The sequence below is a fragment of the Clavispora lusitaniae genome (genome assembly GCF_014636115.1).
Source record: "Clavispora lusitaniae strain FDAARGOS_655 chromosome Unknown tig00000003_pilon, whole genome shotgun sequence".
NCBI classification, from domain to species: domain Eukaryota; kingdom Fungi; phylum Ascomycota; class Pichiomycetes; order Serinales; family Metschnikowiaceae; genus Clavispora; species Clavispora lusitaniae.
The window spans coordinates 299,390-326,129 of NW_027093975.1; the positions used below are offsets into that span (position 1 = coordinate 299,390).

A 26,740-nucleotide genomic window follows, 5' to 3' on the forward strand; every position below is an offset into this window, starting at 1 on the left:
TATGTATGGAACACAAAATCATTCAATCACAAACCCAAATCATATGTAATGTGGACATCCAAAATATTGGAACAGTAATAGTACTCATACGGATGAATCTATGATGCGTGGCTCAAATCAGTTGTGGAGAATATTTTCAACTAATAAGGAAATGAACCAGTATGTTGCTCACAATTAGACTACTTTCTTTGCAAGCATACAATATCTCCTTCAGAAACATTACTTTTCTTGGTTTCTTGATGTTGAGATCGCTACAAAATAATGATGGCTGACAAGCTTGTAAGTCCGTAGCTTGATCAACATTAGCCACAAGTGTCAGAAGAATCCTTACTTCTCTTATTTTGCTCCATAACTGCAACTAAACACCACAACTAGTAACTAGAAGCCTCACGATATATCCAAATGCTCGTTTACGTGGAATTACGTTTACGTGACTGATTCCTACTTGGACGTAACTTATCTAACAGAACTGTATACAGCACTTTCCCCAGATAAATTGAGAGCCGAGGTTGATACTAAAGTTTAGCGCTTTTTTCCACCTCAAGATTGGCTTTTTCTAGGAGAATGCCTATTGCCACGAATAAAATTGAAGGGGAGAAAAGTATCTCTACTAGTGCAGCATTGCACATTGTGAATGATCCTACTTCATTACTGGTTGATGAAGTATTGTTATCTTTTGAGCTCTTCGTTAGACTCTTCCCCACCTCAAAAGCTGACAGGACTTCACAGCCTGATAGTTTGAGATTTGTTCTTTTGAAGTTCGTTGGAGTTCCTGATTATTTCAACTCTTTCAAGATATTCAAAGTTTCTGGGATTGACAATTCCAGTAATAATACATCTTGTGTTACCATCACCAATCACTCGAACTTGATCAAGTTTGGCCATCAATTCACTGTTGACAAATGTGTTGTCCAAAGCATCTCCATTGATTCAATCCCCATACTCGAGAAGGTTTTTGTGGAAGTCCCTCCGACAGTGTACAATATTTTACATACTTCTCCATCCGATTCTGTTAGGTCTCAGTTTGTTTCCAAACTACTTTCCGAGAATGGAGGGGTAGTTTCTGAAAATGACATCATTAGAAGTATTAATGGAGTTGCAGCCCTATGTGAACCTGTTCTGCAAGGATTAGTAAAAGGCTCAACGGACATTGTATTTGTGAAGAAGAATGAGGTCGAGGAAGCATCATTTATTGATGACAACCAAGAGGTAGCAGACGAGAATATTGATTTGTCACAATACTTATCTAGCACTTTGGAGCTCGATCAAGACAAACATGAGCCCGAATATCCCAAGTTCGAAGTACGACCACTACCACATGACATGTCCGTATCTTCTAGAAATTCGCGTCACGAAGATCACGAACTCTATATTTTCATAAACAACAGAGACATTCCAAGCCTTGGATTCCCTGTTTTCAATGGTGATTTGGTTAAGATTTCCTCTGGAGATGCATCTATTGTTGTTAAGTTATTTACACTCGTTGAACCTAATAAGTCTTTTTCGTGTGGCAATTTATACTTATCGCCTATGCTTATCATCAATTTAAATTTAAATGATAGGTGCGAGGTCACACTTAAACCTTGCCACTCGAGCAGTCAGAACTTTTCGGATATCTTCCCAATCGCTAAGACAGCAACTATATCAAGGGTTGCTTCTCCAATTACAATGGACAGGTCTTATCAACAAAGCTTCCTTTCTGAATTGAAAGAGTCTTTTCATTCGTATTTGAAAGTCGTCAGACCTGGAGACTTTTTGCCCATATGCATCGATTCCGTACTTGCCAAAGCCTTGTTTGACGTATCCCTTTCTCAGCAACTGAATTCAAATGAAGAAATCGATAGTGATGCAAATATCATTCCAAAAGGGAATCCAGACTCCGTTGCATGGTTCAAAATCATTGAATTGAGTGGTGATGGAAGTTCAAATTCGTCCCAACAATTCTTAATTGATCCATTGCAAACCGCTCTTACTTCTTCTGGTGTCGAATTCATCGCGTCACCCGCAAACAAATATAGTAATTGGGTCGACTACTTGAACTTACCACCAGTATTCAACTATAGAACTTCTTTTGAAGATGGTTCGATGTTCAGCTACGCTCAGGAGTTTTATCGTATCATCACCACAGATATGAGCACATGCAGAAAAGTTGATTTGAAGACGACAATTTTGCTCAATTCCATGTCAAGAGGATTAGGAAAAACAACATTAGTGCGCAGTTTGGCTATTGATTTGGGCTTGAATTTAATTGAGCTCGACGCCTTTGATTTCATAAAGCCAGGCGCCGAATTAAAAAGTATAGGCCTCTTAACAGGGAAAATCGAAAAACAACTCATGGGTCAGCCAGACGATCTGTCGATTTATCACATACTTTACATCAAGCATATCGAGAACCTCTGCGTGCAATCGGATGAAAATGAGCAAGGAGCCAATGTGTCCACTTCTCTATCATTGAAGGTTGTCCAAACACTTCAAGATTGTTTGGCAAGGTACAGAAATATGGTTCTTGTAGTCAGTTGCAATAATATTGACAAGTTAAGCGCTAACTTGCGACAAATAGTCAAGTTTCAGATTGATGTTTCGGTACCTAGTGAGAAGGAACGTTTGGAGATATTCAAATATTTGCTAGACATTGAAACAAGAGTGTTGAACAATGAAATGATTCCAGATGCATATGAAGACAGAGTGGAGTTTGAAGATAAACTAGACATCAATAAGGTGCAAATCGACATGAGGGGCGATGTCAGTTACCAGTCCCTTGCCTTACAATCTGCGGGGTTGACACCAAGAGATTTATCTTCTATCATTAGGAAGGCGAAACAGTTCGCATTCAAAAGGTTATTCAAATTGGCGAAGAATAGTCATATTGAGTTGAAGAAAATCATCAAAGTTGGCAATGGCGGACATGTTGTGTTGATTCCAGAAGACTTTGAACAGGCAATTAATGAAGCAAGGAACCAATTCAGTGATTCCATAGGTGCCCCAAGAATTCCAAATGTTAAGTGGGAAGATATTGGAGGTTTAGATTTAGTCAAAGATGAGATTTTGGATACCATAGATTTACCTTTGAAACATCCTGAATTGTTCAGCAGTGGTTTGAAAAAAAGAAGTGGTATTTTATTCTACGGCCCTCCAGGTACAGGTAAAACTTTGCTTGCTAAAGCTATTGCTACTAACTTTTCGTTGAACTTTTTCAGTGTCAAAGGACCCGAATTGTTAAATATGTACATTGGTGAGTCAGAAGCAAATGTTCGCAGAGTATTCCAAAGAGCACGAGATGCGAAACCTTGCGTGATTTTCTTTGATGAATTGGATTCCGTTGCTCCTAAAAGAGGTAATCAAGGAGATTCTGGAGGAGTGATGGATAGAATTGTATCGCAATTATTGGCCGAGTTGGATGGAATGAGCGGCGGCGATAGTGGGGAAGGAGTTTTTGTTGTTGGGGCAACCAACAGGCCAGACTTATTGGATGAGGCATTGTTAAGACCGGGCAGATTTGATAAAATGTTGTACTTGGGTATCTCTGATACAAATGAGAAACAAACGAAGATCTTAGAGGCCCTTAGCAGAAAGTTTCAGCTTAGTGATGATGTTGACTTGGCTGAAATATCCCAAAGATGCTCTTTTACATACACAGGCGCTGATTTCTATGCGTTGTGCAGCGACGCGATGTTGAATGCCATGACGAGAACTGCAAACGAAGTTGATAACAAGATTCGATTATTCAACGAAGCACGGTTGTCCGAAGAAAAGGAGCCCGTCTCAAGCAGATGGTGGTTTGACAACGTTGCTAGGGCCGATGATATAAAAGTGTTGGTGACAATGCAAGATTTTAGCAAATCACAGAGTGAAATTGTTCCCTCTGTGAGTGCAGAAGAGCTAGCTCATTATTTGAGAGTGAAGGAGAACTTTGAAGGAGGCAAGAGCAATCCACAGCAGAATGGAAACAATGCAGAATTTGAAAGATTAGAGTCTCTGAGTCAAAGCTTTGAGGCAAGTCTCTCCAATGGCCACGGCCAGAATTTGGAAGCAGGATTCTCCAATGGCCACACAACATAGCATAATGAATATATGACACTGCAATAAATGCTTATCGCCGGAAAAGATAGCTTTTTTCCAAAACCTCTTTTGCCTGATTGATTTTTTGCGAAAGATAGACGCTGCCGTGTCTATCAGGATGGTTCATCACCATGAGTTTTCTGTACCGCTTCCGTAGAGTGTCCTTGGTCAACGAAGCAATGTCATCGGCATTTATTCCCATGATGAGTAATGCTTCTCTTTCTGTCATGTTACGTTCAAAACCTTTGGCGTCGAACGTTGCCTTTAAATAACGGATATGCGAAGATGGATTGACATCTTGAGCAAGATATGTAGACGACGGATCCTCAAGACGGATTCTGTTCAAAGTGGCAAACATTTGAGGAGTCAATTGCCGATAACGAGCGACAGTCCTTAAAAGTGCCTTTGTAGTTAAGGCGGCAGCGGTGATTCCCACGCCTATTACAATGGGTAGAACCATGGTGATGATATGAATCCTCCCATTTGGGTATATGCACACACATGAAGCAATTGCGCAAGGCCCGTGGAATAAATGTGGCAAAGAACAAAGACTAAAGCACAAAAATTACACTGAAAGACATCGTTTCCGGTCTGGAAGAAGGTTGCTGTACGAATTTTTCACACCCAATCACGTTTTGTCAGTTTGGTGATTTAAAGTGGTGGGCTTGCCTGATGCAGGGGAATGAAAGAGTAAACTGAACGTGGTGTGTGCATGCAATAGCACCATTCGAAGAGAATAAGAATATGCGCTTACACGGCCTGAAGAATGAAATACTAGGGAAATACCACGCATTGGTGAAACAGACACAGGAAATGTTTAAGGAGGTGCTCCCATGATCCAAGCCCTGTAAACGCATAAGAGCTTCATGCGGAACCAAGTGAATAACGGGGCTATCATCTGACATCTGCATCAGGTGCTTCTTTGCAGATCCGGGGTGCGAAAGCCACTTCCGAGGGCACCCTCGTGCATTCCCAGCTGATGCCACCAAGTGCCCTTTGGCAGGGTCAGAGGGCTGTAATCCACTCCAGATAGTAAATGCAAAGAGAAATGAGCTTCAGTATCCCCGACTAGGCACACGCATGTGCAAAAACTGACGGCAAGAACGAAAAGTGTGAGAGTTGCGGCCCATGTTCAATAAGGTTATTGCGCCCGCGCTCTGCGCTCGGACGTCCCACAAAATCAACTCCGGCCGACACCCAACCGGATGCACTAAAGCATATATATAGTGCGAGAATCTGGCTCTCTTTTTTTTTTTGCTGTTCTCTTTTTATCTTCAACTACATTTAGCCACACATAAACTAGTACCCAAGATGTCCCAATCCACTTTGCAATGGTTGTCTCAATTGAACACCTCTGAGATCCCTAAGCACGTTTTGCGCCGTTCCTCTATCATCGGTACCATCGGTCCAAAGACCAACAACGCTGAGGTGATGGTCAAGTTGAGAAAGGCTGGTTTGAACATTGTTCGTATGAACTTCTCCCACGGCTCGTACGAATACCATCAAAGCGTCATTGACAATGCCAGAAAGTCCGAAGAACTCTACCCTGGCCGTCCTTTGGCTATTGCCTTGGACACCAAGGGTCCAGAAATCAGAACTGGTACCACCGTCAACGAGGTTGACTACCCAATTGAGCCAGGTCACGAGATGATCTTCACCACTGACGAAGCTTATGCTAAGAAGTGTGACGACAAGGTTATGTACGTTGACTACAAGAACATCACCAAGGTCATCTCTAAGGGCAGAATTATCTACGTTGACGATGGTGTTTTGTCCTTTGAGGTTCTTGAAGTTGTTGATGACAAGACCTTGAAGGTCAAGTCCGTCAACGCCGGTAAGATTTGCTCCCACAAGGGTGTTAACTTGCCAGGTACCGATGTTGACTTGCCAGCTTTGTCCGAGAAGGACAAGGCCGACCTCAGATTCGGTGTCAAGAACGGTGTGCACATGGTTTTTGCCTCTTTCATCAGAACCGGTAACGACATCAAGGAAATCAGAAAGGTTTTGGGTGAGGATGGTAAGGACATCCAAATCATCGCTAAGATTGAGAACCAACAGGGTGTCAACAACTTCGATGACATTTTGAAAGAAACTGACGGTGTCATGGTTGCCAGAGGTGACTTGGGTATTGAGATTCCTGCCCCACAAGTTCTTGTTGTGCAAAAGCAATTGATTGCCAAGTGTAACTTGGCCGCTAAGCCAGTCATTTGTGCCACTCAAATGTTGGAGTCTATGACTTACAACCCAAGACCAACCAGAGCTGAGGTTTCCGATGTCGGTAACGCCATCTTGGACGGTGCTGACTGTGTCATGTTGTCCGGTGAGACTGCCAAGGGTAACTACCCATTCGAAGCTGTCTCTATGATGCACAACACTGCCATTACCGCTGAAAAGGCTATTGACTACTTGCCATTGTTCAACGGTCTAAGAAGCTTGGCTCTCAAGCCAACCGGAACCACCGAAACTTGCGCCGTTGCTGCCGTTGCTGCTGCTTACGAGAGCGGTGCTTCTGCCATTGTTGTTTTGTCTACTTCTGGTTCTACCTGTAGATTGGTGTCCAAGTACAAGCCAGACGTTCCAATTATGATGGTTACCAGAAACAGCAGAGCTGCCAGATACTCTCACTTGTACAGAGGTGTGTACCCATTCATCTACGACCAGGACAAGGTTGAGAACTGGCAAGAGGATGTTGAGAACAGATTGAGATGGGCTGTGGCCGAGGCCATTGAGTTGGGCATCATCAAAAAGGGCGACTCCATTGTCACCGTGCAAGGTTGGACCAGAGGTTCTGGCCACTCCAACACCGTGAGAATTGTCCAGGCCTAGATACTTCACTTCATAAACGTTTACTTAATGCCATGAATTTGCGAGATTTGTATTTGTAGCTATCTTCAAGAGAAATGGCAAAAACAAAACTCATCACATTCTCTTGTCTTCCGAGACAAAGACAAGGCGCTCCATTCTCACATAGTCGCATTGTAAGTATTGTTGGCGCGCATGTGCAGGGCCCACCCAATTATGCTTCGTCTCACTTTTGCAAGTCTGTAATCTACTTGCTTTTTCTTCCTACCCCAATCGTCTGCCGCATGTCTTCTCGTATACTTTTGAGACGCGCAACGGCGGCCAAAATGCCTCTGTTGGCAAGATGCTATGCGGTTCCACCGCAAAGTCAGCCAGAAAACTCGGGTCCAGACACCACCCATTTCGGTTTCCAGACTGTCAAAAAGGATGAGAAGGAAAAGTTGGTTAGAGGCGTGTTTTCTTCAGTTGCTTCTAATTACGATGTGATGAACGACGCAATGTCTTTTGGAGTCCACAGACTTTGGAAGAGCCATTTCATCAACAGACTAGATGCTGGTATGAGACCTGGATCTTCGCGTCCATTAGACTTCCTTGATGTTGCAGGTGGAACTGGTGACATTGCATTTGGTTTGTTGGACCACGCAGAAAAACACTACCATGACACTCAATCCACCATGACTATTGCAGATATCAACCCCGACATGTTGGCGGAAGGTAAATTGAGATACGCTAAAACTAAATGGAATGACGGCAAGAACAGAGTACAGTTCTTGGAACAAAATGGCGAGACCATGGATGCAATCCCAGACAACTCTAAGGACGTGTATACTATCGCCTTTGGTATCAGAAACTTCACCAACATCCAAGCTGGCTTGAACACCGCTTACAGAGTGTTGAGACCAGGTGGAATTTTTGCGTGTCTCGAGTTTTCTCATGTTGACAATCCTGTTGTGGACTACATTTATCAAGCTTACTCGTTCAGTATGTTGCCTTTGATGGGCCAATTGATTGCTGATGACAGAGACTCTTATCAGTACTTAGTGGAGAGTATCCAACGGTTCCCTAAACAGGAGGAGTTTTCTGCTATGATCGAAAAGGCTGGCTTCTATGTTCCAGAAAAGGGCTATGAGAACTTAACTTTCGGAGTGGCCAGCATTCACATTGGTGTTAAGCTTTAGGCCAACATTCTTTTATACACATACACTCTATATACCTTCAATCATATGCAATGCTAGAAGCGGATCTTCACACAATGAAAGTGCTGTCACATATTCTGTTCCACGGTTTCCTTCAGAGTCCATATGTATATCGCCACTAGTATTCAGGTTGGTGATGTCACCATTTATTATTTTGAAATCTGTGTTCACGGAAATCCCAGATCCAACAGTCCCTTGAACATTAAGTTCAATTTCAACGTCTGAAGAGTTTAATTCTATGTCTTTTAAGCAAATGGTGAGCCTCTTCTCGTTTTCAGTTGCATCAAACGAGTCACAGTCGCGAGAATAATTGGGAGTATTATCCTCTTGCTTGACAAAATTCGTCAAATCTGTATCTGAATTAAACATCACATAATCCATTGATTCCCCAGATGCAAGCGTGTTCAAATTGAGTAGTTCTTCATCTGTAACCCCTTCTGAAAGGTTTAGTGAATCCTTTAACTTTTGGCTTATTGGTCTCGACAGTTTTGGCGACGCAACAAATGTTGTATCTGGACTTTGCATCACATTATCGACAAGACTGGAGAAGACAATGTAGTTTCTAATTGTAGGAATAATTTTCTCAAGTTGGGTTAATTTTGTTATTTCAAAAGACTCCACAGCTACCAACTCAGCGGTATCGTCAGCAGTAAATGAAATAGAGATATTTTCACCATTCCTTCTAGCCAAAAATTGAACTGCTCCATCCTCTTTGAGCAGCTTGAAAACTTCTGGCTCTCTTGGTTTCTTTGCTTGCCCGTAATTAGTGATTCCAAAATATTCAATAAGAACTGATGGCATAAAGACAGGAAAATCAAGTCGGAGATGCAAAGCCCAGTTTGGACTCGAAAAACTGGTAACACTTTGATGATTGTGGAGATGAGAATCATCTTCAAACGTGAAAATGTAAGGTTGAAGGAGGCCTTGTGAAGTTGAAAGATGCCATTTTTGGTCCTTTGCTTCCTTTAAAACATCCAAAGATTGACTTTCACCTTCCTCGATTGTTAGGATCGCCTTATGTACTCTGCTGTTGCAAGGTGTGGCTCCATGTTTCATTACTTCACTCAAACGACGCGACTCTTTCCAAAAATGTAGAAAAACGCCCAATCTTTGAGTTTCTGGATCATTAAGATAAACCTTTCCGAAGCGACTTTTCCAGCCTGAGCAAATGTCTGTGATCCCTGGGTTTAGGTTTGTTTCCATCGCATGCACAGCGTTCAAATATAAGGCGATGTTATCTAGGTAAACAATCAAATCACCATCTAACGGCGACATACTATCAAGGCAGGTTAAGTATTTCAAGTTAGTGGGAAAATTTCCCAAAACGTTATTACTGAGATTCTTCAATAGTATTGCTTCTGCGACGGTTGAAGAGTCATTCCTCGTCCTAAGGAAGGAAAGACTATTCGCTTGCAGAAAAACAACGTTGATAGTATACTCAGATTGCTTGGATGTGTATTCAGAGGCACGTTCAACAAGCTCAGTATCACTTTCGTCTATCGTCAGTGAGTGGTTTCCAGAAGAAAGTGACACTTTAGATACCGTTTCATTGTCTGAGAAGTCAATGTCAATAAGAATCAAGGAGCCTGCAATTGACAACCTTTTCAAGCCGGATGAAGCATGATTCCTATTTGTTGGGGTAGATAGGACTTCTGTGTCGATGAATGTTTCTAACTTTAGGAATTGGGCAAGTTTCTGAATCAAGTCTATTGACACTTTGAATTTGGGAGAGCACTCATAGATTAGACGAAGCGACTCACTAATAGACTCATTGTACGACGGCATGGGAACTTATGTTCAAAAGCAAGTGGATTTTAATAACGTTTCAGAGGACCAGCACTGCTTCAATTTGAGACTGTAGACAGTTGAACGTTTATAGGATGTGCAACTTCTCATAATGCGACATGATGCGAAACCTAGGAAAAAAAACCTACTGAGGTACCAACATTTGAGACAGACTTCATAAAGATAACCCTAATAACTTTGAAAGATGTCGTCGATACTTGGAAATGACATGATGGCTATCGTGGAACCTCTAGTGTCTAAAATGGAAAGAAGGCAGCTAAAAGGGGACAAAGACACGGCTTTGGAAGTGGCTCACTTGTTGATGAGAGTGATTTCCGCCGCTAGATGGACCAATCCATACGACTTGATAGACCTCATAAGGAAAGTGGGTATTACGTTACACAAAGCCAGACCACGCGATGTTATTCCAGGGAATATCGTAAGAAGAGTGTTGGCGTTGATTAGAGATGAGATTGAGACGGAAAATGCCTCAGATAACACCCCCATGATGAGTTCCATGTTCAGCTTATTCTCGACTCAAAGCAATACAAAAAAGACACAACAAACGCACAGCAAGAAACAGAGCAGCGATATGCGTTCCATTATCATCCAGGGCATAAGAGACTTGCTTGACGAAATCTCGAATGTGAAAGAGGAGCTCGAAAACATGGCAACGGACCTTATTCACGAAAATGAGGTCTTGTTAACTGCTACGCCAACTTCAGATACCGTATTGCAGTTCTTGATCAAGGCTGGTGCAAAGAGAAAGTTCACTGTTCTAGTCACCGAAAGTTATCCTAATGATATCGAAGAAGCACACAAATTCGTCAAGACATTGGCGAAACACAACATCGAGTGCATTCTCATTCCAGACAGCACTGTTTTTGCCGTTATGTCGAGAGTGGGTAAAGTGTTAATCGGCGCGGGAGCAGTTTATGCTAATGGTGGTTGTTTGTCGAACGCTGGAGTGGCTAATGTGGTGGAGTGTGCCAAGGAACACAAGACGCCAGTCTTTGGAGTTGCTGGGTTATTCAAATTGTCGCCATTATACCCTTTCAACAGAGATGACTTGATTGAAGTGGGCAATTCAGGAAAGGTGTTGAACTACGACAATTTTGATTTTGTTGACAATGTTGATGTGGTGACTAATCCTTTAGATGACTACATTCCACCAGAGCACATTGATATTTACATTACTAACGTCGGTGGATTTGCGCCATCCTTCATCTACAGAATTGTGTTGGATAACTACAAGGTCGAAGACAATAGCTTAGAGTAATTCATGAGAATTAATTTACGAGACAAACTTCTTACTGTATTCATTACTACTCTTGATGAAACGATGGAAAAGTGAATGCGACCTTGTGACTTAAAAATCTGGAAGCATTTCCGACGTACAAAAACTAATTGGATAAAATTTCTTCAGCCTCTTCCTCACGTTCAAAACGTTGTCTTTCTGCCAAGCTTGATCTGTTCAACATTGCTTCCAATGCAGCACTATAGGGCGCCTTGTGGTTCTTTGCAGGATTGTTTTCTTGTACTGTCCGCATGTAGTTTTCGTAGATGTTACCATCATAATATCCAATTGGTGCGTTGATCATCATGTCAGACATCATGAAGGAATCAGTCAAAGGTATAACATGCGGCCTGATCTTGGAACACAATTCAGCAATATGTTCAGTCGAATTATGAGCGATGGCCTCAGTTGTAGTGACAGAGAAGGTAAGGAAAGTACCCGAAAAGCCTTCCAAAATAACAGTAGCACCGTATAACTGAGCCAAAAGATCCAACACTGCAACCAAATTTGGCTGGTCTTTAGTAGCTTCGATCTTGTCAAGGAATGCTTTCAATAGGAAGAAATGTGCCAATAACTTCGACAATGTTACAAGCTCGGCACCAATAAAATCCGTATCTCCATTCTTGGATTCCAAAATCTGGTCAGCACGGATGCATGCCCTTACTAGAGCCACTTCTATCGCAAACAAAATTTTCTTTGGTTCCTTCAAGTCCTTGGCTTCCAAAACAGGGTTCGTACCTGCCAATTTTTCATAGCCTCCCAAAAAATCCAAAATTCCAGTTGCCTTTTCTCCCTTCTTAACAGCAGCAAATTTCTTGATCAATTGCTTTCCCACAGACATACCTAGGATGTTGTTGTCTCCTTCCCAAGTACATTGAACTGCAAAGTCGTTGAATGCTTTACCAAATCCGGAATAAGCCGAGTAACCATGTCCACCACAGGCTTGTCTGCATTGGTCAATAGTGTTCAAAGTCAACCAAGTACACGTTGACTTTAAAGAGCCCGAAGCAATAAAGAGAGATTTCATCTTTTCGACTGATGCATCTAAAGCTTGTTTATCTTCTGAAGACACAGCGTCGTCCAATTCATCCATTGTGGCAGTCGATGTTTCCTGCAAAACATTGGCTCCGTTGGAAAAAGCATACGTTAATGCCAACAATGGAATCAAACGGCGTTGATGCAATGGGTAATTCAATAACTGGGACTCCGGGTCCGATTCTTTCGCCAAAGCAGCTTTGAACTGGGTACGTCCAACAGCATATCTGAGTGCAATGGTCACCATACGGGCAGACCATCTGAAAGCATCTTTGACCATGATGACTCTACCAAGCAACAAAGCAGAGTAAGACAATTGGTTAAGAGGAGGCTCAGTAACTTCTCCATCAGAGGATACTTTACAGTATTTCTGCAACATGAAGAAACGAGGGATTTTGACGTTGGAGAACTGGATCCATCCATTGTCAATTCCGTCTCTACCCATTTTGGCGCCAATGTCACCAATAGTTATTCCAGGCATCAAATTATGATCTGCATCTCTTAAAGGAACAACAAATGTTTTGACGCCATAGTCCTTTCCTTTGACAATCAACCGAGCATAAACACAGCAGTGTGTGGCTGAATGCGCAGCACCGCCTATCCACCACTTTGTAGCACCTAAATGCGGAGTGTTGATAATGAATTCATCATCCTCTTCGTTGAAAGTTGCAGTGGTCTCCAAACCAGCAACATTTGAGCCGTGTGCCAACTCAGTCATTCCAAAACATCCATACAAGTTCTTCACATATGCCGCTTCCTTCTTCAATAACCAGTATTGCATTTGGTCGGCTGTGCCGTTTCCTCTAATACAACCGAGAAACAACCCCAAGTGGACCCCTAGTCTTGTGTGGAAAGAAGGGTCAAACACAGATACAATGGACAACCGTCTTTCAAGACGATCGAAAGTTTCCACCTCAATGTAGCGGGAGAGACGGTCGATTTTCTGAATAGTGATAGCCCGATGTTCAGCCTTAGTGGCATCATAATCTTTAGGACTTGCAGCCATGACTGGGTCTCTTTCGAACTGAGATATGAAAAGGCGGGTTTCCATTGCACGCTCTTTCGAACCTTCTAAAAAGTAGTTCATTTCATTCAAGTCGAATGTTGCGGCATCTCTTTCACGCTGGATCAAGTTCTTTGGTTCCGGCCCTTGGCTGAACGAAACAGTACCTTTAACTGAAGCAATCAGACTCATTTTGAATTCTGTAGAAAAAAGTTACGTTATCGTGAATAAGACTGGCTTAGAGCGAACTTGTTCTCTTAAGTAGAGAGAAGCACTTCACATGGCAAGTCATAGACTCGTGAAAGAACATGTGAAAAACAAACGCGCCCCACATTTCGCGAGTGATGGAAAACTTCAGCATCGGACTTTTAAACAGGGCCGAGGCCGAATGCGACCTGTCACATACGCAAGGGCAACAGACTGTTTCAAGCAAGAAGATTTCAAGCAGGTGATCTGTCACCACCTTGCATTTTCATTAGATGATTTTCTTTCTGTTCTGGTCTATAGTTTTTCTCACGAGCGGAATTGGTCATTTTGTCCACGGATGAAGTGTGCATGTGCTGCGCATAACCAGTGTTTTTATGTGGGGTACAATGAGTGCTTGAAATGGAACCGAGTATTCGAGATGAGTATCAGCATATGAGTACATTCTTTTATTTCATTGTGACTACCAAAGGGGATCTACATGAGATAGAGAATATTAATTATTTTTTTTTTTTTATTGCGATACAAACAGAAGCTACGTATTCAAGACTACCAGTAACCTAAAACACTTAAGAGCTTTGCTGTTGCTTCTTCACATCGATGCTGACCACGTTCTCCTGGTCGCTAGTTTCCTTTGGAACTGTGATCACCACACCTTCAGCACCAACTTCAGCAGAAATGTCGTTGGGCTTCACGGGCTTCTCAAATGCCACAGATAAGGTAGACGAGGACGAAGAAGAGAACTTTCTGTTCTCGCCATCATCTCTCTCGCTCTTGTGTGACAAAGTCACCTGCAATTGGTTCTCTTGCTTGTGGTACTTCACATCCAAGTCCTTCTTGTGAGCCGAGTCGTCCTTGACTTGCACAAGGTACTTGTCTGGTTCCTCCTTCACTTCCAACATATCATCCCAATGCTTGAAGTCGTCAAACTTTCTCCAGAAATCCAAGGAGTCATTCTGGTAGTTTGAAGGAACCACAGCGCCATCCGAAGTGTCCTTTCCATTGATTGCTCTTCTTGGGCGTCTGTCACCATGGAAGAAGCTTTCATAGAATGGGTCTTCGAAGAATGGGTCAAAGTTGTATAATGCACGCGAGTTGAATGGAGATCTTCTGAACATGTTTATGATTTGCTTTTGGTTGTTGAACTGAAGTGAGACTTTGTCCATAGATGGACCGGCTTTATATATTCTTCCCCTTGGTCATGATGTGACCTAGACCCTTGGGTGCGAAAAGTCTCGAAAGTTCAGGAAATCCGTTAGTGCGGTGGAGAACACACACTTACCACCAGGATCACGCAACTTTAGGATACTTCGGAATTCTAGAAACCTCCAATTTTTCTTATTGCCCCATGTGTGTTGCTTGCTCTCCCTTCCAACGTTTTCTCTCTGCTTCCTTAATCGCCTGAAATTGCAGATATCCGAGTATTCCGCGCAATACATGCACCCAAGAATAGAATAAAATCTTAGAAAATACATGTTCAGGGTAATAGGGGTATAATGATGATGTCAATTTACTACTAAGTATAGCTAGGTTTGTTGTTGTGGAGTGTTCTTCTCGCTTCTTTCGCCCCTATCCTCTGACGTACGTGGCATCGATCTTGGCCAAACTAGGACCCAAGTTGAGGCGAAGTTTCCGTCTGTAAGCCGTGGGATTAGATGTCTGGAGTGGGTTTCCTTCAAAGTAGACAGTATCTAGCTCAGGCAACTTTCCCAATTGCTCATTTACCTCCTCAAAAGATGAAACTTGGTTATACGAACACCAAAAGTCTGTAAGTTTGGTGAGATGCGAAAGGTTCTCGAGCTTAGATATTCTGTTCGATGTCACATCAAGAACTGTGAGCTTTTTGTTATTGTCCAAGTTTTCGATTTTAGATATACCATTGTGAGACACGTAGAGCTCTTCGAGATTCACTAAATCCTCCAACCCTTCAATCTTAACAATTCTGTTCGACTGTATAGAAAGCACTCTCAAATTCACTAAACTAGACAAGTTTTGGAATTTAGATATACGATTCTTGCCCAACCATAATTGCTCAAGCGACGGAAGTGCGTGCATCGTTTCGCTAATTTCTTCTATCTTATTGCCCCCTAACTCAAGGTTTTTCAAGTTCTTCAACGTCTCTAGATTCTTTATTTCTTTAATTTTGTTTTGAACAAAATATAAGTTCTCCAATTTCACCAATTTATCAATGTTCTTGATGTTCTTGATTCTGTTAAACGAAAAATCCAAACTGGTTAAATTCACAAATTTATTGACCAGGCTGCTGATATGGTTGATTCTGTTATCGTAGAGATCAATTTCTTCCATTGTTTCAACTGGTAAATCGCCAATCGATGAGATGGATGTGAGCAAGTTCTGTCTGAGACAGAGCGATTCCAATTTCTGAAAGCGACTCAAGTGAAGGTCCTCCAAGCTTGAAATTTTCAAGTGAATCAAGTCAAGGTATTGGATGTCTGGCTCATAGTCTCTGGTCAAGTCAAAGTCAGCCTCAATTTCCTGGGGATGAGGGTCGGGCAATACTGTCCCAGGATACTCCACTGCACCATTATCTTTGTCATCACCATCGTCCCCCTCTTCTTCTTCATCAATGCCTTCATCTTCCGTGTGGGATATAGATGTTTCTTCCAAAACCTTTCGGGTTTTTGTAATCTCGTCCTCAATGTCTTTAGTCATTTTTGGAGTTGTAACCTAAAGCATATTTGCCTCCACATAAAAGCACAGGTGATTATATCACGTGATTGGCAACACCCTGGTTTTTCACTAGCTTATGTTACAACCTGCAAAGGCAAATCGATTTGTTCAATATTTACGTCCAAAAAGTGTACAGCATGTTGTTCGAAGACAATTTGCAGATAAAGACTTAGCGTGGCCCAATCGAGCAAAGGTGGCATGCAAATAGGGCCAGGGCAGATAGTTTCTTTTCATATTTTCTTCATTGATCTGTAATCTATGAGTAAATAGTCAAACCGAAAAGAATCTTATGCTCCCACTCGACCCACTCTCTCATCATTGAATTATCAGGGATCAAACGGAAACGGTTGGGAATATCCTGCACATGCCTCCACCAACCAATGGAATTGTTTGTAGATGCCCATTACTAGTTGATTCAAGTAGAACAGAAAGAAGAAATGCCTGCTGTAGTAATTGACTTCTCAAAAATAGAGATAGCAATGCTTAAACCTAGTTACTGTTCACCTCAATTATATCATTTGCTACGACATAAACAACCTGTTTCTTTTATGTACAGAATATTTATGTGAAGACAGAACACCAGTCAGCCCCGAATGGGCAGTAAGCTAAGTCAGTCGTTTACAACTTTTGTTCTTCTTCGTAAATATAGTCCACAGCCTGGCCAACGGTTTTGATCTCGTCAGAAATCTTGTCTGGGATCTCCAAGTCGAATTCCTCTTCCAAGGCAACCAAAGCTTCGACAGTGTCCAACGAGTCCAAACCCAAGTCCTTTTGGAAGTCAGCCTCCAATGTGATCTTGGACTCTTGCAAAGCAGCAACGGTCTTCAATGCTTCAAAAGCTCTGGAAGTAACCTCCTCCTTGGTGATTGGAGCGGCAGCATAGAAACGGATAGGTTGGACGAACTTAGTAACTGGAGCTCTAACAACAGGAGTACGTAAAGCACGGGCGGCAAACTTGAACATGATGGATTAGTTTGGATTCGAGGTATAAAAGAGTACAGAAGGTCAGGTTTTTTTTCCGTTTAACTAGGAGCGCACCTCTGTGCACCACCCATACTGGTAATCATTCTTCCATTTTCATCGGGATCAAAAAAATGTGGACGTTTATTCTTTACAATTAGAAAACTAACGAATTTTTCTCCAGTTCAATGCTGTCCGTTTGTACTTGCGGCTAAGAGTACCGAAAGTATTGAGACTAGGGTCAGAAAAGTTTGTAGAATCGGAGTTGGAAGACGTTTTAGAGCCTTTGCTCAGTGTTCTATGCAAACCTGTACCGGCGCCCGTTGACATTGACATGGTGCTTTCAGAACCAGTCATGGAGCTTCCAGCTTTTTTCTCCTTGACTGTATTAGAATAGTTGGTGCTGTGGTTATAAGCGTTATGCTCGTAGTCGGTGTTTATTTTCAATGCATCAATTTCCTCTTTGAAATTGCGCTTGAATAAATCAACCAATGCTTCTTGGGAGTTTTTCATACCATATCCAATCAATTTACCGTGTAAATGTAAACAACGGTTCAAGACTTTAGTCAAGTCGTAAAATGAGTTTCTCAACAATCTGATGTTATACGCATAGTCTGATTTGCCATCATAACGAGGATCCAAGAAAAAGGTGCGGTATTGCCCGATTCCGCCATTCACAGGCGCATTCACCGTTCCTGTCAACTCTCTGCTCAAGTCATGAAGTAATGATGAGTAATCCGTTTTTTCTTTGTAAGCAATGTTGATCATACTCTCCAATTGAACCAAGTCGTTAATCTTGTTAAGGATGGTACGTACCGCATTGTCCAATGGCGAAAGACGAACCACGTTCGTGCTCTTAATATCACTCCGATTCATCAATGTTGGGAACGAGAGTTGCGTCTCATATGTGACTTCTTCTGTCCACAAGTCAAACACAGAAGATGACCCTGGTATCTTCTTCACAGTGGAAAAATGTCTCAAGTTTTTGTTTCTAGCGTAATGGCGTACACCGACAGACGTATTCAACAATTTGTCAGAGATTTCATTCACTGGTTCAACTACATTAACATGCAAGTATCTTCCAGTCTGCACTCGAGCCTTGAGTTCACGAGCCTGTTCATCATCGGTGACAATTCTAGCTCCAGGATACAATTTGAGCAAGCGCTCGTGAATAGAAGTAATGTGTTCGAATGGAAGTCCCTCGAAGATCTGTTCCTTTCCTCTTATATTGACTGGGAATCCAGCACCAATATAAGCTACTCGGAAATACGATGGGCTCAACTTATCTGAAGACTCCATATCCAAGTAGAGTCTAGCCAACTTCTGATGCACGTAGGCAAAAGATTTCAAATCATATGTGTGCTGGCTATAGGCTTCCAATAATTCATTGTATGTGTCTGTAGCCCTCTCTAAGCTGTTACCCTTAATATAGTTCTGAGCAATCATCTTCAACAAATCTTCCTTCCGCTCAAATGCAGACTGTTTGGGGAATTTAGGTCTGTAGGATTGGGGTAATTCAGTGTAGTGATCCCACTCTATAGTCGATGCCAACAATTCTAAGCACAATGCCGCTTGCACATAATTGGGCTTTTTCAAGTTATCCTCATACATCTGATTGATAAAGGAGTACAAGAGCTCGGGTTTGTTTGCGTTTTTCAAGTAAGCTTTGATGTTCAATTTATGGAATGTGCGGTCATCCTCAAACTCTGGACCAACTGGAACATTGTTCAAGTCATTCAAAACTTCCATAAAGTTCGATAAGTTGGAAATAAATTGCATAATCGTAGAATAGACAACATCCTCAATGTCTAATCTTATTGTGGACTTAATTCGCTCTATGAAGCTGTTTTGCTCGTTTCTTCCCGGCTTGTAAGCAGTTCTATAATAAATTTCATGCAAACCAACGAGACATTCCCTTTCCACATCGACAATTCCATCACTCAAAATAAATTCAGATACAAGAATAGACCAGAGCATTTTCACAGCAACTTCCTGACAGTTTGGATTTCTCTGTAAAGCAAAGAGCATCAAATCTTGAAGAATTGCGAAGTCACTACTGATGAATTCAACTTGGTAACCTCCAAATTTAGTGAGATGAAATCTCACAATGTCTTCTTCAGTGGAATCCCAAGCTAAACTGTCCCATGCTTCGTTAAGTATTGATGAAATACGGTCTCGCATTGTGCCGGTAATTTGGTAACAGGCTTTTCTGGGAACAGTTGACAAATGCTCGATAGAAACAGGAGCAAGTGATCCTAGTTTTAATAATGCTCTCAAGAAATTACCCCAGAGAGATCTATCGAACAAATCAGGGTTATCCACCACTGGAATGAAATGAGCGATCATGAGTGGTCTCACTAATTCCAAAGCCAGTAAGCAGCCCTCTGCCAACATAGCGTAGAGAGACAACCATTTATCTTCTGGGAAGAACTTACCTTGCCTGATGAGTTGAATACCTGATAAAACAGTGAGGAGGTCTTCATTGAGGCCATTATTGGAAGTACACTTCACTGGGTCGAAGAAGTCATCCTCAATTTCTGTATTGTTAATCAAATAGAAACCATCCATGCCGGCGGAGGTGATACCTATCTTTGCAATGTAAACGAAGATAGTTGCCAATTCAACAAGAACTTCAACAAGAACTTCCTCGCCGACTATATTGTCAATAACTATTTCTCTGAACGGGTAATCTTTTTGGAATATAGCTGTGAACGATTTTTTCGGCTTAAAGTACTCCATTCCTCTTGTGAATTTGTTGTACTTGATAAATGTTCTGGAAATTGCCATCAAGAATTTCGAAAGAGAGAAACAGATTGGCTTAACAAAGTCATTATTGATGTTATTCCACAAAGAACTGCAAACGCAGTTCAAAATGGAGCATGCCAACCTTGTGGCATCAATATCTAATGGACCTAAAAGCACATCCATTGCCCAATTCACACTTTTGGATATCAACAATTTGAAGTTTTCCACCCTTTGAGAAAGCTTTGTACTGAACAATCTGTGAATTACTAACAATTTCTTCATTATCAACCTATGGTCTTTGGTGAGCAAAGACGCGTTTTTGGTTTGGTTGGACTCCTCGTCAGCGCCAAGACCCCTTGTGCCAATGGACTCAATAAAAGAAACGACCGGTTTCAAAATCTCTTGGTCATCAAAGTACTGCTCATAAAAGAGAACATAATCCACGATTTCAACCACCATAATCTGATCTTCAATGAGGTTAGATGATTCAATAGAGACGAAGAAGGAAGTTGACTTAAACAAGGAGGAAATAGCTGCGAGATAGGGCTTCAGATCATTTGTATTCTTAGCCAGGTCAAGTGCGAGTTTCACAATAAGAACTATGATCCGGCAAACTGATCTTGAAGTTGCATTCCAATTCGACTGAGCTCTCACAAATATCTCCGTCAACTTGTTCAATAAGAAAACACCAACAGCAGAAGAGTTGTTATTCTCGGTAAGGAATCTGTCAAACATGTACAAGTATTGGTCTTGCTTTCCAAAAAGAGTGTCAAGCAAATGTACTATAGCTTTGAAAGAATTGTCCAACATAATTTCATAATGTGGATCAGTTGAATTGCTGAAGCATATATCACAAATCTTGAAAATGGAAGACAATAACTCGGGGAAAAATCTCACCAAAGTAGAAATGTCTATTCTGCAGAATTCAACTAAGGCCTTGCTTAGCTCATCTAACCCAATTTGACCAGCTTTGAAGAACCGCTTGTATTGGAAAATATTCTCCATACAAGCTTCGACGTTGAAGACTTTGCCAATGTACTCTGTATGAATCTCAACCTGGGCAACAGGGTTTTTATGAGAAGGAGAGTTAATGTTCAAAGTGTAGAAACTTTTCTGATTGAACTCGATCAATTTGTTTCCTGATCTGTACATTACCTCACCCTGGCCACACAAAACACCGTTAACATACAAGGATAACAAAATGGCATCCTGCTTTAGAGCCTTCCTATTCGGGTTCTTGTTGCTAATACCATTGACTTTAACGATCTCGCCAACAACTTCACCCGAATAGATAGAAATGAACTGCCAGGTAGTATCTTCAATCTGGTTTGAGGCTTTAGCAAAAGTAATTGAGGGATTGTTTGGTGCACTTACTTCAATAGTAACCAAATCCTCCTTGTTAACGTTGGTTGAAAGATTGATTTTACCCACCTTTAAATAAATGCGCTCATAGTTTTCAGCCAATGGATCAAAGAAAATAGGCTTAATTTCCGCAATAGGGGCTGTCCTGGTAGCAGAGGCATTTGTAGGATCAAAGTTCACTTCCAGTGCGGAAACATCAGCACTCTCACTAAGCTGATGCTTGAACTCCATGATGTTGACCACCAATTTCTCCGCTCTCGGATTGATTGCAACTCCAACATTTGATCCACTAATGATCCGGTCCACAACTTCTCCCCAACCATTGTTCTCAATCTTATGAGTGTCGACTGCTTTCCTCTTCAGGACATATGATCCAAACAATTTGATCGAGAACTGATGAGGTTCTCCCTGAGCCAAAGAGCCGTGATTTCTTGAAAAAACTCTGGTGATGTCTGCAACGCCAGCAGCGACACCTTTCTTGACACATTTGATTTGCGGGCTAGACAGATCCTTAGTAGGCAAGTTAATTTCCTCCGTCAAGACAGCAACCAAGTAAACTCTATTGTTTTCTACTTCACTGGCTGGAATGTTTCTGAACAATGCGGCACTGATCTTTTCAACGGAAACAAGTTCATCCACAGTATCCGTGTGAACAGCGAACGCTTCAGTCAATCTTTTCTTCTGATTTCTCACATACAAATACGCAATCATACCTGCGAACCCAGGTGGTTGGTAGCTCGAAGATCCACTGACAGACTTGAAATCAACCAAAAGGTGGGATGGGGGTTCATGAAAAAGCTTTTCATTTGGAGAAGGCTTTAATGAATAGGTCTCAGGGCTATTATGAGCATTTATGGGGAACTTGGGTGACAAAGCTCCCAACACTTGGTTGAAGGCTAATTGAGAAGCTTCAGCATTTTTCAAATTCAATAACGACCCATCAAAGGCGTCACGTGCAAGAATTGCTTTGTACCCAGAGATGTCTGTGTACTTGTTGTCCAAATCGTAGCTCTTTTCGTTGAGTCTTGCGGTCTTGGACGCCAACTTCTTGGGAATCAGACTTAACAAAAACGTCGCGGTTTCCTTTGAGACACAAACTTCGTAGAAAGTTAAAAAGCTATCAGTCAATTTCATTCTAACCTCATCTAACTTGTGATAGATGCTTGAAAGCTCGTTGAAAAGTCTAAACTCTCCAATTGAGTACAACGCAAAGATATGCGAAGTCAACAAATTCATAGCATAGGTGATTTCGCTCACTAAGTCTTCAGCGAAAGTAAAAGTATCAAAGGGCAATGGTGGCACAACTGCTTTCGATTGGTTCAAATCACCATCCATATTTTGGGCCCCATTTGTTGCTTGGTTGAAAGACATCTCCAGCTCTTTCAAAGTAGGAGCAACAGCATGCTCAACGTTGACATTGTTGTACTTATCTGCAACCTTCAACAAGTTGAGGGGAAGCTTTTCGACAACCTTGACATACTTCAAAGGGAAAACTGAAATTTTGATGTTGAGACCGGGCAAATCATCCAAATTCACTGAAGTAATGGTAAAGTCGTTGGGAAACGGTCTGGTGAGGGTGTAGCCACGAGCCCACTTGTCATCCTTAGTTTCAAAAACGTACACTTCGTCACCAGGATACAAGTTTTTGAAGTTATCATTCTCCAAGTTAGGGTGCTTGTCGAACGGTAAAAAAGGTTTCGTGATTCTTCCGTGGAGGAAAGCGTCAGTAGGTACCCAAGTCATTGTTTGATGCGCTAAGTCAGATATAATTCAAAAAAAGGCACTCTTCAACGCTAGAATCGTGAAAGTGCTATGAATCAATTCTGAAACAGGAGAATAAACTTTCTTTCCGTGGGAGCAAACTTTTGAATAAAAAACCTAGGCTAGCACTATTTCATGTGGAGCGCGCATGAAAGCGCCTCGGTCCTGTCTAAATTGGTAGTTACATGCATGCCCATTGATATAAGCGAGATTACGACGCACTATGTGCAATTAAGAGATAAATACATGAGGCGCTTTACGCCATGAAGTGAACTATCCGATGAGCCCAATCTTTCAAGTTGCGGCGGTTGAATTCCTTGCCTCCATCCCAAACGTAAATGTCTGTTTCCCTTCTTCCGGAGTCAAAGTCCAAAGCTTCTAGACTCAAGATGCGTGTTCCTTTGGTCAATTTGTATCCAAGGTAGAGGATAGCGAATATCATGAGCGAACCGTAACTGGAAAAGAAAAACAACGTATTCCAGTAGCCTTTCATGAAAACAACGAAACCCATAGAAAGAATCATAACACCCGATCCGATCAACCCAAATATAGCGCAGTAAGGCTGAAATGGAGAGCGGTATGGGTAGGATTTGTCGTCTCTACTCACGATATCAGGTCTTTTCTTCAACCCATAATAGAAACGAACATAAGAAAGACACATGGCAAACCACACAAAAACGCCAGAAGAAGATATCATACTAGTGAGATTTTGAAAGACAACGGTCGCCAGTTGAGAGACACAAATGTACGACGAAAAGGCCGCCATTGACGCGACCAAGACAGCATTATAAGGAATTCCAAACCTATTGCATTTCTTCAAGAAAGCTGGGGCCTTGTGCTGTAATGCTAGAGAGTAGATTGTGCGTGAGGAGACGTAAAGTTGGGAATTGCCACACGAGAAGGCGAAAAATGCTAAACTGGCCGTCGCTACGGCGCTCCAGTTACAGAGTCCCGCACTTTGAAGAGCCACAGTCCAGGGACTCTGAGAGCCGTTTGCGAACCCGGCGAAAACAGCATAGTGAGACTTACATGAATTCCCTCCAAGGTATTGGATAGCAAAATTATGATCAAACTCCTCAGGGGGAACTCCCGAAAGTCCACTATAGTATCTAAGCAAACGAGGGTCGCCTGCGTATATGTTCAAAGAAATGACAAACGAAGCAAGGCAGTAAAAAATCAAGATTCTCCAAAAGACTCTTTTCGTAGCAGAAGGGAGTGCTTTGCGGGGATTTTTCGCTTCACATGCTGCTATGCAAACAATTTCTGTTCCACTGTATGAGTAAGTTACGATAACCATGGCAGTGAGAACTGAAAGGAACCTGCCCCAATTCCCACCAACACCAGTAGTTTTCGAATCCATCCCTGTACTAGACAAATCAAACGAAGGTCTGAACATGCCAAAAATCATATTATGATCAAAGAGAGACTTCAGTTCCTGCCAGTATCTAAAGCCTATGACACCTTGATCACCTAAACCTCCACGATTAATTACAATCATGACTATGATCATGATTAATGTCATAATGACCTTGATGATACTAGAAACATACTCGATTTCTCCGAAGACACGAACATCGAGTAAGTTACTGATAATGCAGAATGAAAGGAAAAGTGTGACAAATCCAGCAGTCGCTCCAGCATTCGTCAATACTTTAGTATTGGGAAAATAGCTCAAGATGATCACGGATGCGACAACCTCGCCAGCTAGACCCACAGAAAAACTTAGGAAATATAACCATCCAGTGGCAAATCCAAACAGTTCCTCCACAAACCTAGAGCTTAGGCCGGAAACTCCATCAACGACGGAAACGAAAGTAACCATTTCACAAAAGGAAATAATAGTGGCCAAAACAATCAACCCCACAATGGCAAAAGCCAAAAGAGTTCCAAAACCTCCAGCAATTGTGAAGGCTTTGCCGCTGTTTAAGTATAAACCCACGCCAAGTGTTCCACCAAAAGAAATCATTTGTAAATGTCTAACTTTCAACTTGCGTTGAAGAAACTGGGAGCCCTGAGTACTCGAAGAGTATGAGGTATAAGAGTTTCCTGCAATCCTTAGCTCGCTGATGTCGCTGTCATCAACATATACTTTTTCCTTCTCAGAATTCCAAGGAAGGCGTAGTTTCCATGGTTCCTTGAAATATGTTGTTTTCTTCTCCGGACTCTGTACAGAATAAAAATTGTCTGCCAAGTCGTTGCTTTTCACTATCGATAGAAGGTTGTCTAGGCGATTCTGTTTGATTCTCTGGTCTATGGCGTCGTCTATTTCAGACTTCTTAGCATATTTGTGGAAGTCATCGAGTTGCGATATCCCAAACACCGACGAGCGATCGTCGGGATGACGTTTTTTGTAAGCATCTAAGTAGCGTGCCAAAAACGGAAACTTCTTGTTTTCAGCTTCTATGGAGGTTTCCAATGTAAGTCCCTCCTTATCTATAGAGCGAAGGATACTCGAATTTAATGAAACATGTTCATCCGCCAAGTCAGACAGTAAATCCATCATGTTTGACGGGTCAACATGCTCGTCACCTCCCAAAAAACCTCTAGATAATTTTGAGGGTTCTTCTCTAGATTCATCATCGATACCATATGAGCTGGTCGAGCGAAAATCGCTTGCTGTGTCAAAAACAGTATGGAACACATGGTCTTGGCCGATACTATGAGAGCTACCAGCTTTTGGATGTGTTGCTGATGGAAATATTGTTCGTAGGTTATTGATAGAGTCTGAAGTATTGTCATCTCTCTGGTGGTCAGAAATAGTACTGAAAGGGTCATGTTCTGACGTGTCGTCCGAGGGTTTCATTCTCGGAAACAACCCTCCATCAAGTATGGAGGAGTCCGATATTGAGTGTGAGCCTGAGCTCATCTTGTGATAGTGTAACAATCAATAGTATAAAAGCTTACGAGATCGCATTAACCCCGGTATGGGTCATGTATCTAAGGACCCTCTGCGCGAAAATGACATTTCGCAATCCTTATTAAATGGACTAAATAGAGAAAAACCACATTAGAAATTCTCTCCGGACCGTTTGCTACGGGTAATGTAAAGAGTCGTGCTGGAAGGTTCTTTGATTTGCATCTTACATAATATCTTCTTTAATCCGATCTCACATCAATCAAGAAACCAAAGACACACGACAACACGCAGGCATAATAGAGAAGTGCTTATTACTCATCCACGTTAACTGATGAAGGTTACGTAAACGCTATTCAGCAGTGCATAACTAGCACTCTTTTAAGTGCGTGCTATGATCTCACAGCAAACATTTAAAAGTGTGAAGTTCGCGTCAGAAACCGAAGGTGCAATGGTAACGACACTGTGTGGTAAAGTGTGAGCAAGCCCATCAAGCTTTACCACCTGAGATCCAAAAATAGGGTAAAAATGTAAATGTCATCAATGATGACGTTTCAGCTGTTACACTGAAAAGAACAGATACTACACTTGATCTAAGCCAAATGGCAAAGAGATTTAGTGTGCGAAAATGGGTTGCAGGGAAACCGTTCCTTATATACTCTGGCTACGAAGTGCGGGTAACGATTACGCGAAGAGGCAAAAAATGAAATGGTCAAAAAAAAAAATGGAAAATTCGAAAGGGCAAAAATTTTTCAAAAAAAAAAAAGAAAGGAGTGATTCTTTCATGCAAACTTGCCACACCTAACAAGGTACCATGAGAAAAAAAAAATTGAAAAATTTTATTTTACTCTAATAGAAGCATGTAGTTGTGAAACAAACCGGCCGAAACGTATGGATTCTCGTGGAAGCAGCATATTCTTTCTGCGGGACACTATAAAAGAAACAAAATCGCCCCGGTTTCGTCTCATTGGACACAGCCTAAAGTT

The 26,740-nt window shown here is 41.8% G+C and overlaps 12 protein-coding genes across 12 annotated transcripts; 4 read left to right on the top strand and 8 right to left on the bottom strand. All coding sequences in view use genetic code 12, as the record gives it.

Moving 5' to 3' along the window:
* Positions 1-564: 564 nt before the first annotated feature.
* Positions 565-4,059, top strand: PEX6 (AAA family ATPase peroxin 6; the record flags this gene model as incomplete). The annotated part of the gene is made up of 1 exon (XM_002618944.2): positions 565-4,059. The coding sequence occupies one exon, from the start codon at positions 565-567 to the stop codon at positions 4,057-4,059; it is 3,495 nt and encodes a 1,164-aa protein (XP_002618990.2).
* A 31-nt stretch (positions 4,060-4,090) lies between these two features.
* On the bottom strand, positions 4,091-4,519 carry MDJ2 (Mdj2p; the record flags this gene model as incomplete). Its single annotated transcript, XM_002618945.2, has 1 exon — positions 4,091-4,519. One exon carries the CDS (start codon positions 4,517-4,519, stop codon positions 4,091-4,093), a length of 429 nt encoding a protein of 142 aa, XP_002618991.1.
* An 851-nt stretch (positions 4,520-5,370) lies between these two features.
* CDC19 (pyruvate kinase) lies at positions 5,371-6,885 on the top strand (the record flags this gene model as incomplete). Its single annotated transcript, XM_002618946.2, has 1 exon — positions 5,371-6,885. The coding sequence occupies one exon, from the start codon at positions 5,371-5,373 to the stop codon at positions 6,883-6,885; it is 1,515 nt and encodes a 504-aa protein (XP_002618992.2).
* A 74-nt stretch (positions 6,886-6,959) lies between these two features.
* COQ5 (2-hexaprenyl-6-methoxy-1,4-benzoquinone methyltransferase) lies at positions 6,960-8,039 on the top strand (the record flags this gene model as incomplete). The annotated part of the gene is made up of 1 exon (XM_002618948.2): positions 6,960-8,039. One exon carries the CDS (start codon positions 6,960-6,962, stop codon positions 8,037-8,039), a length of 1,080 nt encoding a protein of 359 aa, XP_002618994.2.
* A 27-nt stretch (positions 8,040-8,066) lies between these two features.
* On the bottom strand, positions 8,067-9,842 carry MED1 (Med1p; the record flags this gene model as incomplete). Its single annotated transcript, XM_002618949.2, has 1 exon — positions 8,067-9,842. The coding sequence occupies one exon, from the start codon at positions 9,840-9,842 to the stop codon at positions 8,067-8,069; it is 1,776 nt and encodes a 591-aa protein (XP_002618995.2).
* A 205-nt stretch (positions 9,843-10,047) lies between these two features.
* Positions 10,048-11,121, top strand: GCD7 (translation initiation factor eIF2B subunit beta; the record flags this gene model as incomplete). Its single annotated transcript, XM_002618950.2, has 1 exon — positions 10,048-11,121. The coding sequence occupies one exon, from the start codon at positions 10,048-10,050 to the stop codon at positions 11,119-11,121; it is 1,074 nt and encodes a 357-aa protein (XP_002618996.1).
* A 124-nt stretch (positions 11,122-11,245) lies between these two features.
* On the bottom strand, positions 11,246-13,369 carry FOB63_000161 (Acyl-CoA oxidase family protein; the record flags this gene model as incomplete). Its single annotated transcript, XM_002618951.2, has 1 exon — positions 11,246-13,369. One exon carries the CDS (start codon positions 13,367-13,369, stop codon positions 11,246-11,248), a length of 2,124 nt encoding a protein of 707 aa, XP_002618997.1.
* A 581-nt stretch (positions 13,370-13,950) lies between these two features.
* HSP21 (Hsp21p) lies at positions 13,951-14,547 on the bottom strand (the record flags this gene model as incomplete). Its single annotated transcript, XM_002618952.2, has 1 exon — positions 13,951-14,547. One exon carries the CDS (start codon positions 14,545-14,547, stop codon positions 13,951-13,953), a length of 597 nt encoding a protein of 198 aa, XP_002618998.1.
* A 403-nt stretch (positions 14,548-14,950) lies between these two features.
* Positions 14,951-16,054, bottom strand: SDS22 (type 1 protein phosphatase-activating protein; the record flags this gene model as incomplete). The annotated part of the gene is made up of 1 exon (XM_002618953.2): positions 14,951-16,054. The coding sequence occupies one exon, from the start codon at positions 16,052-16,054 to the stop codon at positions 14,951-14,953; it is 1,104 nt and encodes a 367-aa protein (XP_002618999.2).
* A 636-nt stretch (positions 16,055-16,690) lies between these two features.
* ACP12 (acyl carrier protein) lies at positions 16,691-17,035 on the bottom strand (the record flags this gene model as incomplete). The annotated part of the gene is made up of 1 exon (XM_002618954.2): positions 16,691-17,035. One exon carries the CDS (start codon positions 17,033-17,035, stop codon positions 16,691-16,693), a length of 345 nt encoding a protein of 114 aa, XP_002619000.2.
* A 162-nt stretch (positions 17,036-17,197) lies between these two features.
* DCK1 (guanine nucleotide exchange factor DCK1) lies at positions 17,198-22,882 on the bottom strand (the record flags this gene model as incomplete). Its single annotated transcript, XM_002618955.2, has 1 exon — positions 17,198-22,882. One exon carries the CDS (start codon positions 22,880-22,882, stop codon positions 17,198-17,200), a length of 5,685 nt encoding a protein of 1,894 aa, XP_002619001.2.
* Positions 22,883-23,156: 274 nt separating this feature from the next.
* On the bottom strand, positions 23,157-25,766 carry SSY1 (Ssy1p; the record flags this gene model as incomplete). Its single annotated transcript, XM_002618957.2, has 1 exon — positions 23,157-25,766. One exon carries the CDS (start codon positions 25,764-25,766, stop codon positions 23,157-23,159), a length of 2,610 nt encoding a protein of 869 aa, XP_002619003.2.
* Between the last annotated feature and the right edge of the window lie 974 nt (positions 25,767-26,740).